A 355-nucleotide genomic window follows, 5' to 3' on the forward strand; every position below is an offset into this window, starting at 1 on the left:
GTTTCATATTAATTGTCCCTGTAGTTTTGTCTAAGTATATTTTATCTAGATATACCGGATTTATGTCATATTTAATTTTGATTAAATCTTTATCATGTTTTATTCCTTTTGGTATGCTTCTTTTTTATTCTGGTTTATTGCATTAGATTTGATGGTTCGTTTTAAACTTATTACCTCTATATAATATATATATTTTTTTTTTAGTTAGATTCTTGATTTATTATCACAGTCTTCATCTTTTTTTGTTTTTATCATCTTTTTTGCTTTTATAGTTTATGCCCTGATTGTTGAAGACTTTATATATTGTCTTACAGTAAGGTTCCATTAAATACTTGCGTCCTTTTAAACCAAAGGA

At 24.8% G+C, this 355-nt stretch overlaps 1 protein-coding gene across 1 annotated transcript in view; it reads right to left on the reverse strand.

The window, feature by feature from the left end:
• Positions 1 to 30: 30 nt before the first annotated feature.
• Positions 31 to 355, reverse strand: part of LOC119591160 (glycine-rich protein 5-like) — a 9,495-nt gene continuing 9,170 nt past the window's right edge. Inside the window, exon 4 of the mRNA XM_037939870.1 lies at positions 31 to 45. Coding sequence (XP_037795798.1) covers positions 31 to 45 — 15 coding nt within the window. The remainder of the gene's footprint in view (positions 46 to 355) is intronic.

This window comes from Penaeus monodon, chromosome 28, assembly GCF_015228065.2.
Source record: "Penaeus monodon isolate SGIC_2016 chromosome 28, NSTDA_Pmon_1, whole genome shotgun sequence".
Taxonomy (NCBI): Eukaryota; Metazoa; Arthropoda; class Malacostraca; order Decapoda; family Penaeidae; genus Penaeus; species Penaeus monodon.